The 14,498-nt window shown below is 37.3% G+C and overlaps 3 protein-coding genes across 3 annotated transcripts; 1 reads left to right on the forward strand and 2 right to left on the reverse strand.

Moving 5' to 3' along the window:
• The first annotated feature begins 4,063 nt into the window (after positions 1–4,063).
• On the forward strand, positions 4,064–6,186 carry LOC113682870 (uncharacterized). Its single transcript, XM_027200040.2, has 2 exons — positions 4,064–4,485; positions 5,049–6,186. Exons 1-2 carry the CDS (start codon positions 4,164–4,166, stop codon positions 5,324–5,326), a joined length of 600 nt encoding a protein of 199 aa, XP_027055841.2. The 5' UTR covers positions 4,064–4,163; the 3' UTR covers positions 5,327–6,186.
• LOC113682869 (uncharacterized) lies at positions 5,400–10,473 on the reverse strand. The gene is made up of 2 exons (XM_027200039.2): positions 10,151–10,473; positions 5,400–7,219 (listed from the first exon to the last, which is right to left on the reverse strand). Exons 1-2 carry the CDS (start codon positions 10,389–10,391, stop codon positions 6,501–6,503), a joined length of 960 nt encoding a protein of 319 aa, XP_027055840.2. The 5' UTR covers positions 10,392–10,473; the 3' UTR covers positions 5,400–6,500.
• Positions 10,474–11,365: 892 nt separating this feature from the next.
• On the reverse strand, positions 11,366–14,169 carry LOC113682885 (homeobox protein notochord). Its single transcript, XM_027200059.2, has 2 exons — positions 13,572–14,169; positions 11,366–12,645 (listed from the first exon to the last, which is right to left on the reverse strand). The coding sequence occupies exons 1-2, from the start codon at positions 13,933–13,935 to the stop codon at positions 12,374–12,376; spliced, it is 636 nt and encodes a 211-aa protein (XP_027055860.2). The 5' UTR covers positions 13,936–14,169; the 3' UTR covers positions 11,366–12,373.
• Between the last annotated feature and the right edge of the window lie 329 nt (positions 14,170–14,498).

Genomic DNA, 14,498 nt, shown 5'->3' on the forward strand with positions numbered 1-14,498 from the left:
GCTTCCAGGAGAAACGTGTGGGTAAAAACAGAGAGACAAGGGAGTACACGTTTGACAAATAGGCCAGGGTAGGGGGTGGTGTGGGGATTGTATCAAATCTCTCAGCACCGCATAACATTCCTCCCCGTCACGCCTCACAGCTCGACGAAATGTCCAACTGACAGAATAGTTTTTGGCAGTAAGCAAGAGAAAATAACAGTGACAGAATGATCAACAAAGAGCAGTCTTGAACAACACTGAGTTGTGATCGTTTTTGGTGTAATTTATTAATCCATAATTAATCCCTAATTATACCGCGAGGTGAAAAGAACCGAATGCATATAGCTGAATTTTTTTTAAAATTTGATTTGGTTGAGACAGAAATAATTGGTGGAAGGAGTTTTAAATTCTCTTAAAAATTAATTTTTAAATATAAGGGGAACCAGTCAATTGGCACTAGTAGATTGCAAGATTTTGTCTCAAGGAACAAAATGAAGCATGCCTCTAGCACACGCTATCGCAAACTGACACTTTTCTTCCTGTTTTAGTGTCTCCTTCTTAAGATAACGGTTGTCCAAATTAACGATGGGCTAAGTTGATCCAATTTACTAAAAAATATCAAGAGGTGTTAAATCTTGGCGGGCTCTACCGCAAATGGCAATTAATTGAAATCTATTCAGTGAATAAATGTAAAAATCGAATCAGTAGGTGTGTTCTTTGTTTTTCTTGTCGATTTTTTTTCGATGCTTCTGAGATGCCAGCAAACGGGCACAGCTCTCTCGATCCAAATTCAGTTCAGTTATGTAGCTCTACGAAAATAGCTGAAGATGTTTGACTAACAAACAGACCATTATTCCATGGTCTAGAAAGGGTGACAGAGAGGGAACAGAAATGGAAAAGATAATAACATTCGGACTGAAAAGTCGTCTTTCACATGTTTTTCAGTTTGATACAAAAGGCAATTTAAAATGAGATTTGCAAACATGGTCAAGGCTATCTAAGATCTTTTCTTAGTAAAGGTTAGGCGCTGTGTTTTACATTATTCTGGGAAGATCCGGCTCATTCATCAATATAAAGAATGTATTTCAAAAATGAACGATAAATGTTAATCGTGTCGTTGTGTATTAGGAGACAATTTATTTGTTTGCATTACAAAACTTTTTTATTTCTGACGTAGGCCTGTATGGTCTAATCTAACTAAGCATTTCAAATTGCTTCTCTAAAACATGAGAATCATATAAAACTGCTTTAGATTACTATCTTCGCAACTAAAACACAGTTTCAGAGAGAAAACATGCTGGACATATGTTTGCATTCAAATGCTGTAGCGACTTGATTCGACACGGATTGCTTTGAAATTCAGTTCATAGTTTTGTATAGAAGCAGGGCACCTCCCATAAAAAAAAAACTTGGAGGATTTCTTTTAAATAAAAGTAATTAAAATCACAAAAAGTAAAACAGTGAACGGAGAACAGTAGGAATTCAAAAGAGAAAATCGAACAAAGCTCATGATCAAGTCTTTATTCAAACAGGGGCACGTGTCTCTTTAGTTAATTTTAAACAATACAAGTTTAATCAAGATCGTCTAAGCATCAAACTGTTTTATGGACTTAATATGATAGAAGGAAGCCTTTCATCCTTCAGATGTGTGCGGAATGATTTTTTATTTTCAATTAAAATCACTCGAAATGGGCGTAGATTTAAACATGCGTGAAACTAGAAATTTTGTGGGCAGAAATAGCTTACTTAGCCTCTCACCTCTGAGAAATACGGACAAGTAATAAAAAATGTAATAAGGCATCGAATTATCGACTCAAATAAATATTGACTTTTCATTCTTCTAAACTAAAAATAGGCGGGTTTCAACAGACATCAGTTTTCCCGTTATATGCGTGATTTACTTGCCTCAAGGAAGACTTTTCCTGAGCGCGTTTCATTTTCTTCCGCTTAAAACAAACTGATAAGCAAGGAAAATAGTACTTCTTCTATCTTACTACAAACTACGCAGACGGGTAATCGATTTGCTTTCATGTCGATTTTATGAGTAAAGAACTCTTGATCACACGTGCCGCAGTACTTCTAGAATCACCTGCTGGCTGCGGGTACATAGTGTAATCCACACACGGTCGTCGATTGCCAATAAATTCATTTTCGCCGTTTACTATATTGTTTTCATACGACGCTCGCAGTTGTTATTAAATCATCAATTACTCTGACACTTTACAGATAACCTCATTTCTTTCAGGACTGCTCAATTTACTCCTGCTAAGATTATTGGTTCGTGCCGCACATCAAACAATTGTAACTGATTGTGTATTTGCGGCAGTTTGTCAGCTATTCTAAGCTCGTAAGAAGAATATTTATTTCCTGATGAAAGTCGTTTCGTAAGTAATGAGTCCACTGCTTTCCTTTTACGGTCATTTTAGCTGCACTTAGACACCGATCTTTCTCAAAAGAAAGAAAAATTTCCGAAATGATATCTTCGTTCTTATCGTTATTCTTGATTAATTACCTTTCTTCAGAGTTCTCAGCGTGGTCGGTTTTGCTTGCTTTCGATGGATACTTTTGTGATCACTCTGTTTGCGTTTAAAATTTCCATAAGATACCGCCAATCTTTATGAAATAAATTTAATCAGCCATTAAAAGTTGTTCTTTTTATGAGCTGCATTAAGAATTATTCACATTCCAAAATGTCTGGTAAAATTTGGCGTACATGATGGAATAGTTTTCAATCTCATATATTTATTTACAGAAGAACAAACATCAGTGTAGGAGGTTACGAAGGCCAACATACTTACTGAGAGAAATTGTCAACACCTTACCATACTTAGCGGCGTTCTTTCATCAAATATCTTCAGGAAAAATAATGTAGTAATCTCTATAAGGATAAGCTTTTAATGAGGACCTACTCGGGTTCTTGTACAGGTCTCACAATCACTAACTACACAAGTGAAAAATTCAAAGTATTCCATTTTTTTTAACTATTAAGTAGGAGAGAAACTTCGTTGCGTAAAACGAAGTCCTCTCCTACTTTATAATTGGTATAAATTAATCTCAAAAAGCATTAACCAGTTTATTGATTCCGTTTTATTAGATTAAAACAAAAAAAAACTTTCACCTTGCCTGAGAATAGGGACTACCACATTTCCACGCCAAACTGGCGGCAACCATTAGTGCTTTTGTTCGAAACTCAATTTCCAGACTCCCTTTACAGCGCATCCGATAATTAGCGCTGTTTTTGCGAGGATATTGCTCTTCTACGGTCGTTATTACAACCAAACGGCTCTTTAATAAGCGCGCTTACTTGTTTGCTTGCAAACGAGCGCATTAAATTATTTACGCCAAGTGTGCGAGTGATGTGGGCTGCAAAGACAATCTGAATTCTTCAGCGCGAACTTCTGGCGCACTCAAATGGCAAATCTGCCGAGGTAATCTCTCTTCCCTTGATACGTGACTTAGATTGAAAGTGAAAATACAAATAAAGTGACAATGAATCAGAACCTGGAGCATGTTACTTAGTTTTTTTTTTTTTAAGCTTTTCACCTGCACTCCTTTTCCGTTAAGGGCGATTAATTTCCCATGAAATTTCTGGCACTTGTTTCGCACCCATATACGACTAGCTAATGAAAGAGAATGATTTGATTTCTAAGAAGTGTATTTTTCAAATTATGACCATCTAAATTGCATGTTAACTATTCATTATTTTAACTTTTTGGCAGACTGTCTTTTTTTCGATAGAAAGAAAGTACAAATACACAAATAAGATTGCCTTTTCAACGTAAGTGCACGATTTCGTTTTTCGTACTTTTCAGAATAGGTTCCCCGATGACTTTGGACAACCTGCTGACTTTAAGTGCAATTACTATACAATTTACAGTGAACAACAACGTCCTTGGGACAGAAAAGAACCAAAGAACAAAATATTGCTGGTGTAGATTAGACAGTGTTACATCCGATCTTCTGATTAAGTTATTATTACACACAGCTCAATGTAAACAAAGACCAAAAATGATTATTTCTCACTTAATACAGTAATATCCGTTTTCATTTATTCCGTATATTGACCTAAGCTTAAATAAAAGACGCACTTATAAACGCATTTAGCTCAGAGTTACCGAGCTCGGCTTCATCCAGAACCGTCCCAAAAGGAGATAAAACCAAGAAAAAACAAAAGTTGAGCCTTCATGATGTCGACAAACTTCTTTTACTACCGATGTCCTTGTCCTTCGGCAGATTGTAACGGGGCCATCTGTAGATATCAAGACATTGTAGCCGCGCCAGTTCAGAGCCAATATACGTCTCCATCCTGCTCACTTTTCGCGCCCGAGAGGAAGCTTTTGACTTATCCAACCACCACTAAGGATGTAACAAGCCCAACGGGGAAATACGAGTCCATATCGACCCCGATAACGATCGCACGGGACAACTTTCGGTGGACGCCATACCCAAGTCAAAGCAGGGTCACTCAAGAAAGTTCCTCACCGCCCAAAACAACCTCTGAGAGACGTAAGTTGGTTTCTTTTGCTACTTCACATCGAGTTGGTGTCGGGGGTAAAAAATGTCCTAAGTATGTCATAAAGTGCATTAGCACTTAAAATCTTACAAAAAGAGAAAACGAGGAAAGATTTTCTGTCAAATATTGGGTTAAAAGTTGGCAAAAAGAATCAATTTTCCGTCCTTTCAACTTCCAACCATATCGATAAGAAGGTAAAAATTCAGTCGATAAATTTGAACCTAAGTGTTCAGTTACGTAAGGTCAACTTACTGCATCCATCGCCTGGAGAACGATCTATGTTTTTTTATGAGTTTCGCAACTGTTCCGAAGTTTCTTATCTAAGATAAGTTTCTTATCTACATTGTACGAGCGCTATTGCAATCACGATATTCCACCGACGGTAAAATTTTCGAGTATACAGTCAAGAAATTATCAGCCGGCATTATGTTTCTTCTTGTCTCGTTGACTGGAAAGACACGTCATGAAGGAAAAAGTGGAACTGCTAAACAAACACTGGTACCTATGACGTTTCAAAATAACTAGACCTGATGTAGTTTTATCTGTTCACTTGTAGCACAAAGTAGCACATCTGCGCATCAAGGAGGCCAGAAGACGACAAGCCGAAGGACACGCCGCGTTCGAACCGCTTTCACACCATTTCAGCTTCTTTGCCTTGAGACATCATTCGAGAAGAACCACTACGTGGTGGGCTCCGAAAGGAAACAGCTGGCATCATACCTTAAGCTCAGTGAAACACAAGTAAAGGTGTGGTTCCAGAACAGAAGGACCAAATGGAAAAGACAAGCTTTGGAGAACCGGGCGGACCTCAACAAAGATCCTTTGACACCATAAAGGAGTTGAAAAAGCCTGGCCAGTTCAACCCTTTGATTTCCAAGTCAAGTAATTCTCTCTTTAAGCTGCCATAGTTTACTCTTACTTTAATTGAGAGAATTCCAAGATAATCACACTTTAGATGATAAGTTTTTCTTGTCTCGTCTTTGCTGGATAATGTATAGGTATTGTAAGGAGAAGTAAAATTGTAATCAATTTGAGGGTTTCTGTAGCTTGTCATGGAAGTCAATCATCGCAGTCAGCTTGCAGTTAAAAAAAGTGATTTAACCCTTTAACTCTCAGAAGTGATTGGCATGTAACTTCTCCCTATAATATCCATACATTAACCTGCACACAGGTAATAAGAATATTTACACTAATCAGGTGGAAGGTGTTATCTTGGTCCAACACTAAATTCTCTTATCTAATTTATAAGGAGATGTGTTGCAACGAGAGGGGAGAATGAACAATCAGATTTTGGGACTTAAAAGGGTTAAGCACAAATCAGTGCGAGTTTTTATATTCGATTGTCCAGGGTCGACTAGCACATTGAAAAGTTTATTTTACGACCAACTTGAGTTTTCCGCATAACTGTAACTATGCCTGGCTAAGATTCGCCTCACAATGTACCTGTTTCACTGTGAAAAATACCTTTTAAGATAGAAAATTGTAAAACACCACTCGCGTATTATTTAGCTACGTGTAAAAACCACTGTAAAACTGCGTCATTTTGTAGATAAGTTCTTCGTATTTTCCCTTCCTTTTTTCGGATAAAGGGGAACACAACTGCTGTACATAATCTGCTCGGCTGCTCGATCATCACAAGTGTGGTCGAATTCAAACCTTTACTAATTTAAATTAAAACACTTTATTTGGTATAAGATTGTGTATGGTTCTTCACTCTACGAGGAAGATTTTCTCAAATATTTTATTTAGTTTTACACCTTTGCAAAAGGGTCTACTAGCAATACTGTGTTTCCTTCCATTTTTCCTTACAGTAAGATAAAACGCTGATATAGCCTAGAGAAATAAAATTAATTAATCTTGGATTAGTGGTAACCGTTTTTCGCACAACCTTGTAATGAATATAAAACGTTTCTGGCGATTGTTTTCGTTCCCGCCTCATTAAAATGTAGGAAATTAACAACCATTACTGACCAATACCGTAAGTGCTGGCTCTATACTCATGACCACACTATGGCCATATCCAACGAGGTCCTTTTCTCTCTGAAAGGCCCCAAATAACTCCCATGGACCTTTCTCGTGGGTATCCTAGGCAAAAGGACACATAGCGCACCTCATCGATCACACGGTCCCTATTACGGTGTTGATGTCCATGCAAATGAACCTTCGAGCCAATCTTTCTGATTTGCTCTTCTATGGTTTTACAACCTGCAAAGCGCGTAAAATTAAACTGGATTTGCGATCCTTGGGCTTTGGGATTGTCTAACTGCGGGAAGTTTAGTTTTTTTCTCTCGTCTTGGACTCGTTCGATGTCCTCTTCTGAAGCAGGGATGAGTTCACCACGAGGCAAAAAATGACTGAAAGATATAATTGGCGCGTCGTAATCCCTTGTTAAAATGTTTTCGTTGAGTTTAGCAAAGTACTGAGCAACAGATCCTTGAAGCACAGGCCATTTACAGAGATGATTATCCATCCAGACCTTGTTGGACAGTTCTGCATCTTCAGTGTCCCTTCCAACAAATAACGAGTTATGGAGGTCGTCCTCTGGTTTGGCATACCAGGAAAATATTGGCACAACCCAGGCCGCGGTATCGTTACAGCATTGCACCTTTACTGGTTTGGTATGAACGCCAATCGAATCACACATAGCCAAGATTGCGTGGAATTTATCGATGGAATTGTTGTGACAGTAGGTATTTTCTACCTGACGAATCCAGAGCTCGTGGTTTCCTGAAATAAAAAAGATGTATACACAGTCGGTAGGGTAAAAAAAAAAAATACGAGAAAAACTTGAGAGTAAATTGAGAACACGAAAATCCCTTACTAAAAAGCCAAGTCTGGAGAATGGAATAGCAATGATAATGATAAAGCCAACGTGAATTCCTTCGAATGAGGCATGCAAAATAAATGTCTGGTAAAAGGGGGTATCCACCGTCCCCTCCCTGTACAAAAAATAAAGGTTAGGTGTGGAAGTGACGCGCACAGATCCACAACACTAGCTTGTGCAGCTGGATGTTGATGGGAATTTTGAACAATTCGACTTCTCATTTGGATCTGCTGCTCCAAATGCACATTACTGCCTGAGCTCATCTAGTGTCTTCATACCATGTATTTAACTCCTAGGTGGAGACAGGCTCACTAACACAATAGTCATGGTCAATGATAACCTCTGCTATGATCTCAGTCAGTGGAAGGTGTGAAAAAGGGTGGCACCTTTTCTCCTTTCCAAACTGCCACCAGTTTTTGCTTGCCCTATCTTACAACCCTCTTCCCTGACTGAGAGATTAGCATAGGGTAGGCCAGGACTTGCAACTGGACATATTAGACCAGATGGATGGATGTTAAGTATTTGCCAAGGTTTCCAACTTATTTTTGTAATTGTGCAAAATCCTCATCTATCCCTACTACACCTAGGTTACAGTTACTGTATCTCATAAATAACAGGCTCCGCTCTACTGTTATATTGATAAAATAGTTGTACAGTCAAACCTCTGAGTATGTACAATTCCCAAAAATGGACACTTGGGTGTAAACACAAGTTTCTTATGTTCTCACAAAACTTTGACAGATACAGACCCTATCTCATACAGACAACAGACACATTCTCTTGTGGAAATTAAATCTCAATCCCAGAGAGAGAGAAAACTTCTAGACCTCTTTTCTTCTTACACGCTGGTAATCAGGTGATGATAGCATGTGTATGAAATACAAATTTATGTTTACAAATACAGAAAGATAAATGCTTCATTAACAAGAAACTTAGCCCAAAATAAAGAAAATACCAAAAATACTGATTAAAGAACCAACACTTCTTTGATATTTTACTCTGGTAAGATATTTCTCTCTGAGTAAAGTACTAAGATTTCTTTGATATTTTACTCTGGTAATTGATATCTGCAGTTGTGAACCCTTCCAATCTTTAGGTGCAGCATTACCTTTGGTGTTTGTTTCATTTTCTGTTAGACAGTGCCCACATTTTTCTTTTTTTCACAGTATTCAAACCTGTGCCATCCAGAGACTAGTTGGGCTCCATTATCACCTGAATTACATGTACAAAGCTACATGCTTGGAGCAAGGCAAATTTTAGTGGGTTCTTTGCTCCAAGTTAAATGTAAAATCAAGGAAACATTACATTTTCCATGGTTTTATCTGATCCCAGTGTTTTTTTCCTATGTCTCCCCTATGCAAAAGAAAGGCAAAGTACTCTGAGATGGATGTTGATTTGTATTCACCAATGAGTCTGAGAGCTTGACTGTGATGAAATTAAATGACCCCTAACAGGAAGATATACCATTTCTAAGAAAATATATATTTCTTTACCAGTGCAGCCAGGGGACTAAAACTTTCTAACATTCAGTGAGCTATTTTTCAAACTTCTTTCTTCCCATAAAGGATGCACTGTCACTAAAGATGGAGCCAACTTAGAAAATTGTACTTTGGCTCTGTGGATTACAGAGCTCATCTGCTTCCATTCACTGAGCCACATGATTGTTTGTATAGTTATTGAGATCCAAGAGTTTCCTTTCTTTGTATCAGAGAGGAAGAAACATGAAAATCAAAATTAATGGGTAATTTAAAACCAAGAAAATATTTGGATAGAAGAAAAAAAAATGACCTTATTACATGAAAGAATCACACAAATTCAAGCCCTTTTACATGCAAGTTCAAGTTGAGGATTACGCCATCTTTGACAACCTGTCCTATGATTGGGGCAAGGAAGACACAGGAGCTTAACAATTAGCAGACAGACACAACTTTATCCAAATTAAGATTTTCAAAGAAGAAAAATATATAGCATATTGATAAATGAAGTAAAAATAATTCATAATGAAAATGTAAAGTACACACTTAAATACTTGTCATCTTATATGCTACAATAATTTAAACTGAGATAAATTAAAACTAATTTTTTAATAATGTGAAATGTATAATTTTAGTCATTTTTTAAATCATATGCTGTAACTTTTTTCACTTCATTACTCTATATGCTGCTTTAAGTTTTTCAATTTTAATGTTTCAATAACTAGCAGTGTCAGATGCAAAGGAACATCTTCCACATTTCATGGTTTACACATCTAGTCCTGGTTATTTGGAGGGTCGGATAGGACTATCCATCAGATAAATATCTGTCCAATGGATAGCACAGTTAGTTTTGTTAACACATATATGCTGGATAGCAGTTTGTTTGGTTTAAATGGGCCCTGGAATCTAGATTGAAAGATCCATGTTTGCGACCTGGTCATCATTTATGTTGTCATGTTCTTGGGCAAGAGCCTCTTAAAATGCTCCAATTACCTCTTTGACCTACACCCATGAGTATAAATGGGTTCCAGTAAACTGCCAAGAGAACTTGGAAAAATGCTGGAAATAACTTGTGCTGGACCAGCATCTCACCCAGGGGGGTCAGGGAACTAACAAAACTCCTTCTTAGTTTGTGCTAATTAAACCAGGATTAGTGGGCTTGAGAGAATTCTCAAAAGTTATGCAAATCCTCGAATGCATCTTAAGTTTGCATAATTATTCTGAATTCTTACAGGCCAACTCGTGTTTAGATGAGGCTAAGTAAACGCGGAAGTCTATCATGTTCATCACCTGAGTCATTTAAACTTGTGACGGACCATTGCAACGCTGTTTAATAATGATTTACTCAAGTACACAAACCTGGAACATAGCAGACCTTCGAAAACTTTTGAGTCAGTGACGTCAAGACTGTTTTAAGCAGAGACAAGTTATCCGTCACATCCCCAGCAAGAATGAGTACGTCATTTTTGAAGTCAGCGTCTGACCAACTATTCACCAAACGAAGGTTTTCGGGTATATCAACGTGAATATCTGAAATGGCAAAAATCCTTGACATTCTTAGTGCAGAGGAGGAAAAATATCGGCTTTTGACGAGAAGCATTCAAACCAAGTGGATAGTTGGCTGTAATATCCAAACAGCACGGTCCGCCATGTTTGCTTTTTAGTCCCCAGGTTCTTACCAAGGTTTGATATGGCGGCTGAGGTAGACGGAGGTGAGATCCGGCCACCATTTACGTCACAAAGTGGGCTACGCAGCACAATTTCGATGTTTGCTTGCCCTCTTTCACTGAAACACCCGATTCCAGAAAAATAGGAGGGATATACACCGTCAAGATTAGTTGATTTATTTCACCATAAATTCGTCACTGCTAACGTAACATTTTTTTTCTCATTTTACTCATTTATTTAGCTATTTATTTATTGCTTTGTTGATTTATTTTCGCCATCGTGCGCTCCTTTAAAAACAAAACAAAGTAGAAAATAAAACAAATTTGAGGAGCTGGGCAGAGTTTGAGTAATGGAACTTTGAGAAAAACTCCGCAAAATTAACATAATAATATGTTTCAAAAATACGTACAAGTAACGAAAGGAAATGTTCTATTGATGTACAATGTACGATGTGGTCTGTTATGTCTAGGGTTAAGAATCAGAATTTTAATACGATCTATGTTTTAAAAAGGACACTGAGTTGTCAAATTAGGTCACGCATTTTGCATGATGAGTCAGTCCGTGCTGATTAGATGCTATCGTTGAAATCATGAGAAGAGAATCCCTTAAAAAATGGAAACAGGAAACTAATTTATTGAAATCAACAAAACTGCATATCGAGAATTCAGGCGGACACTCAATCATTCTTATAATCAAGGCGCTTAATTCCAACTTGTAGTACACACTGTACATATAGTTTTCCCTGTTGCTAAGCGAACTATTGCAATTTTCATTCTTGCTTATTTGTTACTCCTTTATAATATAAAGTAAGTAACTGAACGCCAAACAGTAGAGGTATTTTAGAATTTAATACGGAAACATACTTGAGTACGATATTGCATTTCAAAGTGATACAAGACACGTTAATTAGATTAGGGAAACCTTTTGTTTCATCGTTCTTTATTAAGATGAAGATCATGTGGAAGACTTAGTCTATTCTTAAGGTACTTCCATTATCACTATCAAACCGAGCTTTAAATCTAACCTGACAGAGCGCTTTGTTTTCTATCTCTTTTCAACTCACATTTTTCCTGTGCCACCTCGGTTGCCAGAGGCTTCTTTTGAAAGTCTAATTGCTTTTAATTCTTCATTATGTGGCTTTATTCCGGCGAGTTAAAGCTTAGAACGCAAAGCCAGAGTTTGTTGTGGCCGGATGAGCTCTTGAATTAATACTTTAAGCCTCATAGGGCATTTAATTAATTTTTCAGTCCGTAAACTACTTCGCAGAGATGGCGAAAAGTTTTCAATTTTATAATACAAACAAATTTTTTATTTTCACTCGAAATCTGTGAATGTACATGTACAATGTATGATTCCCCTAATTACTTCGACTTATTAGTGAGAAATCCTCGATTTATTAATTTTTTATACAATCGAATATTTACAATTTCAAACTAAGACCATTTTCGGGCCTTCTGGAAAGAAAGAAAAAATTGAACAGATAAGTCTTTCCATATTCGAGTCATATTCTCAAATTTTCAATCAAAACTAAACGAAGAGTCGATAAATCATTATTCTTTACGGAAGAGAAGGCAATGCTCGATTTTGCTGCCTTGTGTGTACAAGATCTACATTTGCCATCTGGCTGCAAAAGTTATCGATTTTCGGGATACAGAATTTACCAAATTATGTCTTTAATGAACTAACCAGAGGTGTGTTTCTAAGTCTGCTAGTTCAGTTTTGAAATGTATACAGTTTCGCGATAAAATTGTGTGAATATGTTCATTGTCAAAACACCTTTAAGTACAGTTACACATCTTTTCTTTTCTTTTTTTTTTCAATTTTAAATACCATGGATTGAAGCCCATCGGATGTTCGCGACTTTCATCTCTCGTAAGCATATCATAGTTTTTCCTTTGTTTCATATTTGATGTCTTAGCTGGAGTTGGGCCGGTCCATTTTTTGTTTTCTCCATTTAATTCTTCTGTTCTGAAACCAGACTTTCACTTGTGTTTCAGTGAGATTTAGCGAAGCGGCGAGATAATGTCTCTCGGCTCCGACCATGTATTGCTGCCTGTCAAACTCTTTTTCCAATCGCTCGAGTTGTTCTGGCGTGAAAATCGTACGAATTCTCTTCGGTTTTCCTTGCTTGAAATTCCACGCCTTGTTTTCTTCATGGTGTACAACTGAAAGAATTGCTTCTCCTTCTGCAATAAATGGCATGACCCGCAAATTAGCATGAAAAAGATACTGTACAAGAGGGCGTCTATCGTTCTTGTTATTTCGCCTTTGTAGCTTATACCGATCTTATCGCATGAATAGAAATACTTGGTCTTTCAGTCTTTAAACTGTATTGAGGACTTTACCAAAGAAAGCGTTGTTTTAGTTTAGAACATTGAAAATTTTAATTACCTAGTTTCACATGATGAGAGCTTTATGTTATTGAATGAGACAATTTGTAAAAAAGCAATTAAATGAGGTTTCGCATGGGAAAAATCTTGCTACAGTGATTACCCTCGCTTTAAACAAAAGAACAAAAAGTATTCTTTTTAACCGTCTCTTTTTTCAGAGTCAAGGAAAAACTAAAGTGATACAAATTTTGTTTCAGAAATCAGAGTCTCTTCAGGAAAAATTATGAGTCTTTAATTTTTTTTTACCAAATGCATTGAACAGTTTCAGCGCGAAGCCCCTGGCAGTTTTCTAAAAAACTGAATCTGGAAGAGCCTGATTTAAAGCAAGCATGTCCTCTCACTTACGTAAAGAGAGAAGTATTGTTAGGTATTTTAACACCAACACTTAAAAGTCATAAACACATAATAAACAGGAAAACGCAACCTAAACTAACCAAATTTCCGTGCGCAAGCAGTTTATAAAAGAATTAGATTTTATTTAGCAGGAAGTAAGACTAGTTACGAAAATCTGAGTTTCATTGAGTGATAAAGAGAAAGGAATTTATTAATGGTTAGATAGATATGGACTGATTTATTGAGGATCTTCGAAATAAAGTGTATTTCTAAAGCAAAATATTTAATTCATCACAATGTGGAAATTACTGTTTAAATCTCAAGAAATCGATAAATTGCAAAGTTAAGAGTAAGAACTGACTGGTGAAACCCCTAAAGGCACAACTTACCTTTTTGCAAACTACCACAAGTTGTTCGCGCAAAAGCACTAGCTGTCAGAGGTCGATGGTAGGGATGAAATCTTTCAATCGAGAGATGTGAAGAGTAACTAGGAACAAACTGCGAGCTTATGTTCCCTTCAGACGAACATTTAGCTACCGTTGTTTCTTCGGATCTGGCTGGTTTATTCGGCGACTCTTCTGAGCGAGATAGAATGGATGAAATCGTAAATGAAGATATTCCGGGCTGGTTTGGACTCGGAGGTGGTCGGTTCATCGCTAAACTCGATGCCACAGCACTGCTTCTCAACGCCAGGCAATACGGGGATGAGCACGTAAAATACGGGCACACGTATGGACTGGTAAACGCCTGCATGACCAGTCAATCGCGAAAATCAAAATCTCCGTGACTCGAGCACGACTCCTTTTTGAGGTTTTATGCACGCTCATAAATCCACGCGCCAAAGTCTTTGCTGCTACAGCTGATTTCGCTGAGTGAATCCTTCAAGTTAATGGCAGTCTTTTATACTCACAGCCGACAAAATTGGCAACTGTCTGCTGCTAATTTCATAATAGCAGTTGCTAAACGATGGACGGCCCTCAGAAATATGCTGTTTTCTCATTAAGCCATTGGTAAAATTGATTAGAGGGCCCCATACAATACATAATCGAAAGAACCGACTTATTAGTATCTTCACAATAAACAAACAAATTGTTCACGTATCCTTTTAACTCAAACATTAACCTATAATTCTGCGCGTTCGCCTTAATGATTTAAATTGGTCTTTATGGACCATGATAAGAAATAAATAAAGCCTGCAAATTTAATATATGTTTTTGAGAAGGAGAAATTAAGAGAAAACTTCCTCAACAGCTTTGGGGTTTTCCCTCTTTGCGGGCCACTTTAACAACAAAATCGACTCTCTTTTTAAACAAAAG

Source organism: Pocillopora damicornis, chromosome 2 (assembly GCF_964200805.1).
Source record: "Pocillopora damicornis chromosome 2, jaPocDami1.2, whole genome shotgun sequence".
In the NCBI taxonomy this organism is placed as follows: domain Eukaryota; kingdom Metazoa; phylum Cnidaria; class Anthozoa; order Scleractinia; family Pocilloporidae; genus Pocillopora; species Pocillopora damicornis.